Raw genomic sequence first — 4,331 nt, forward strand, 5'->3', positions numbered from 1 at the left:
AAGAAAGAGAGAAAAGAGGGAGAGAGAAAGGGCAAAGAAAAAAGGAAGGAAGGAAGAGAAGGGTATGGAAGAAAGAAAGGAAAAAATAAAGAAAAGAAGGAAGGAAGGAGGAAGAAAAGGAGGGAGGGAGGGAGAAAGAAAGGAAAAAGAGAGAAAATGACCCTTTTCTGGCTTCATGGTGCTCTGATTGTGACATTGCACGGAGGGTGGGGGTGGGAGCGGAAAGCCCCGATGACAAAGCGTCCTGAGACGTTCCACAGAGCATTATGAGGTGTTTCCGCAGTGCATTCTGGGAGGGAGCTTGTGGCTAAGGCCATGTGAGGGCCTGGGCCTTTGCCCTTGCTGGACCAGATGGAGAAGCAAGATTTTAAGCTGTTCCCTGACTCTTGGGCCCTACGAGGCCAACATGGGGACGGGCCGTTTTCATTTCTAAAATCCAAACTTACTAATGACGACTTGCGAAGACTTCGCGGGATCTCCCCCTGTAAGTCTCATTACCCTGAGATTTCAGAAGAATGTGAAGAAGACAAAGAATTGGCTCCATTAAGATGGAAGAAAAGTTCTACCAGGTACTATTATCAGGGAGTGGAGAGAGGTAAGGAGCCAGGCGAGAAGTATGGAGATTATGCCAAGGAATGGAGAGAGAGAATGCGCAGGAAATACGAGGAAAGCCAGCCGATCTGTACCACCGGGATCTACCGTCGAGCTATGAGTGCCACCCTGGGCGTCACCAAATTTAACACAGAGAAGCAAAAGCAATTCATCCAGGGGGGTGACCTGGAACACACCCATTTGGGGAAAGGGAAGGATGTTGCTTTGCTTCAAAGAATTCGATCGGAAACCGCTAACAAAGAGAAAGAAAGGAGGCTGATGGAAAAGGCTCAGAGTACATCTGATAACAACGAAGAGCCTGAATTGCAAACACCCTTGGGTCGTACTATCTACCAAGCACTATTCCAGAAGAACAAGCCTGATGCCGAGCCGAATAAATTGTTCCTTCCAGGCCGCATGGCCTACCTGGTAAACCTGAATGATGATGCTGAATCAGATATCCCTCTCACCGTGATCCGAGACAAGGCCGATTGTCCCAGCGTGGAGCCTCAAACTTTTGTGAACACAAGTGACACCATCATCAGCAAGCTCACCCAGGTGTTTTCACACTTCGGGCAGGATACCTACAGTAAGAAATACAGGAAGAAGGATCAAGGCGAGAAGAGACCTTTTGAAGCCAGCAGCACTTTTTACAATATTGAGGACCCTATGACTCCTATTCCCAAGACATCATGGGACAAGATGATGGCGAGATCCAGGGAACACCTTGCAGAGAGAAACAAGGAACTGAACCGAGAGTGGCTTCGAGATCAAGCCTTCAAGACAGCGAAGAGAAGAAGGTTTCGGTCCCTTGAGAAATCCAGAATAGCTCTCCAAAAAGAACTGGAGTCGACCACAAAACTGATGAAGTCCATGAATATCCAGTCCTCTCTGGAAGGCACTGAATCCCTAAAGAAGCTTGACCTCAAGAAACACCTGGGAGACCATTATACTACAGCCAACTCATATATGGAATGCTACCCTACCACAGGAAGTGACACCCTGGAGAATAGCTACAAGGAAAAGATGGAGTTTCTGGAGAATAAGAGGAGTTACAGCAAAGATCTCTTACATCGCAGGGATTTTGAAACTCAAGCTGAATACAAGGAGTATCTGAGAAACAAAATTTGCTCCCGGAATGTTATTGCAATGCTTGAAGGGTGGAAAACCTGGCGGTTCAGGGAGGATTATGACAAAGCTAAGCGTCATCGCCAGCGAAAGAAGAAAGAAGGTAGTAAGCCTGAAGTCAAAAGACTAAAATACCCATCACCAGTTGCAGCTGATGACTATTCCCATGGCTTGCTTTCTGAAATTCCCAACAAAGATACAAAATACCCTATGTGAAGATATACAAAATGTCATTGTGTGATCATTTGATCCCATTAAAATTCATTAACCTGCAAATAATAAATCTTTCACCATCACCCAAACGATGTCATAGTATGTAACTTGAAAAAAGAATCTGATTTATCGCCACTTCATGTCATGGGAAGGTAGCTGAGATATTCTCAAGTAAAATAATTTAGCTTTGTTAAAAGTAAGTATGGTTTATGGGGCTGGCAAGTTGGCTCAGTGGTGGAGTGCTTGGCTTACAGGCATGAGGCCCTGGGTTTGATTCCTCAGCACCACATAAGCAGAAAAAAGCCAGAAATGGCCCTGTAGCTCGTGGTAGGGTGCTAGCCTTGAGCTGAAGAGCTGAGGGACAGTGTCCAGGCCCAGAGATCAAGCCCCATGACCAACCAAAAAAAAATATACATGGTTTAATTGTATGAAATAGGATTTTATTTTTTTTTTTGGGTCCGGTCGTGGGGCCTGAACTCTGGGCCTGGGCACTGACCCTCAGCTCTTCAGCGCAAGGCTAGCACTCTACCACTTGAGCCATACCACTTCCGGCTTTTTTCTTTTTGCTTATGTGGTGCTGAGGAATTGAACCCAGGGCCTCATGCATGCAAGGCAAGCGCTCTGCCACTGAGCCACCTTCCCAGCCCAGGATTTGATTTTATTAAAGGTAGAATCTTATGATTGAACAGATATAAAAACCTAGGTACAAAACTCACTGTTACCTCTGGGGTGTATGATGAAAGAGAAGGGATAAAAACATTTTTTCTTTATTCATTTGTGTATTTTGAAATGGTTTCTAAGTGTCTATTACTTTGGTAACATAAGTTAAAACTTTTCTAGCATGTACCAAGCCCTGAGTTCCACAAAAGAAAAAAAAACTTATGTCATAAAAGAATGTGATGAAATGTTTATAGATACAATTGTTGGGTAAAATAGAATGATGTTAAGTAGTATTAGCTAGGAGAACAACTATCCATCTATATGCAGATTGTGTTTTCAAAAAACAGCCATAATAACACCCCTCAACTTTTATCTTTTTTTTTTTTTGGTGCCCATCCTGGGGCTTGGACTCAGGGCCTGGATGCTGTCCCTGAGCTTCTTTTGCTCAAGGCTAGTGCTCTATCACTTGAGTCACAGCTCTACTTCTGATTTTTTTGTTAGTTTAGTGGAGATGAGTCTCACAGACTTTCCTGCCCAGGCTGACTTTGAACAGCAATCCTCAGATCTTAGCATACTGAATAGCTAGGATTACAGGCATGAGTCACTACTGCCCAGCACTGGGCTCTTACAGTGTGACTTTGGCAGATGATCAATACTGAAATATCCACATGGAGACACCACATAGAAATAGAGGCACAAGCTGGGCATTGGTGGCTCATGTCTGTAATTCTAACTACTCAGGAGGCTGAGATCTGAGCATATTGGTTCAAAGCCAGTCCAGGCATGAAAGTCTGTGAGACTTATTTCCACTAAACTACCAAAAAAGCCAGAAGTGGAGCTGTGACTCAAGTGGTAGAATGATATTCTTGAGCAAAAATGTTCAAGAGCAGTACCCGGGCCCTGAGTTCACCCAGCCCCATGACTGGCACAATAAAATTAATAAGAAATAGATCCCTAGTAGGTCTCAGCTATTTCATGCATTCCCCCTTAGCCCACTCAACCCAGGTGTCAGACATGTGAATGAAGAAGCCACCAAAATGATACGACTTCTGGCCATCACCTGACTTCAAGGGCATAAGAGATGAGATACCCAAGCCAAATTCCTGAGCCACAGAAACCCTGAGAGAGAATCAATAGTAATTGTGGGGGCTGGGGAACATACTCTGTGGTAGAGCATGATTTTAGTATGTGACTTGCTCTGAACAAAACAAAAATCGTTTGTGTGCAGCTATAACAAATACATCCCCTTTTGAGAGAGCCTGTTGCTTCATTAGCTGAGGAAGGGGAACCCTAAGAGTCTATTGACATGGGCTCAAGCATGGCTTATGTGGTGGAGCCTCTGTCTATCAAGTGTGAAGCTCAAGATCAAACCCCAGTGCTACCAAAAAAATTTTTTCTAAACTATTGACTCCTCACATATGCTCATACATACCAACAGCTGTCAGGCTCACTGGAAGTTTCCTGACTCTGGTGGTGCTACTTCATTTCTCTTTCCCAGAAACTTGGAATGGGAACAGTGACACAGATATTTCCAGTTGTGGTGTTTCACATCTATAATCCCAGGTACTGCATGGTCCAAGGTCAACATGGGTAAAAGCACAAGACCCTATCTGAAAACAAAACAAACTGCAAAAGGACTGGGAACATGGCTTAACTGAAAGAGTGCTTGTGAGGCCCTGGATTCAATCCTCAAAACCACAAGGAAGGAAGGAAGGAAGGAAGGAAGGAAGGAAGGAAGG

The 4,331-nt window shown here is 44.4% G+C and overlaps 1 protein-coding gene across 1 annotated transcript; it reads left to right on the forward strand.

Annotated features, from left to right (window-relative positions):
- Nucleotides 1-351: 351 nt before the first annotated feature.
- LOC105993468 (protein Red-like) lies at nucleotides 352-1,935 on the forward strand. The gene has a single exon (XM_013026738.1). The coding sequence runs from the start codon at nucleotides 352-354 to the stop codon at nucleotides 1,933-1,935; it is 1,584 nt and encodes a 527-aa protein (XP_012882192.1).
- The last annotated feature ends 2,396 nt before the right edge of the window (nucleotides 1,936-4,331 follow it).

Source organism: Dipodomys ordii, unplaced genomic scaffold (assembly GCF_000151885.1).
Source record: "Dipodomys ordii isolate 6190 unplaced genomic scaffold, Dord_2.0 Scaffold96, whole genome shotgun sequence".
NCBI classification, from domain to species: Eukaryota; Metazoa; Chordata; class Mammalia; order Rodentia; family Heteromyidae; genus Dipodomys; species Dipodomys ordii.

What these genes read in the sequence shown, in the direction of transcription:
- LOC105993468 (XM_013026738.1), top strand. Translation starts at nt 352, where the DNA reads ATGGAGAAGCAAGATTTTAAGCTGTTCCCTGACTCTTGGGCCCTACGA.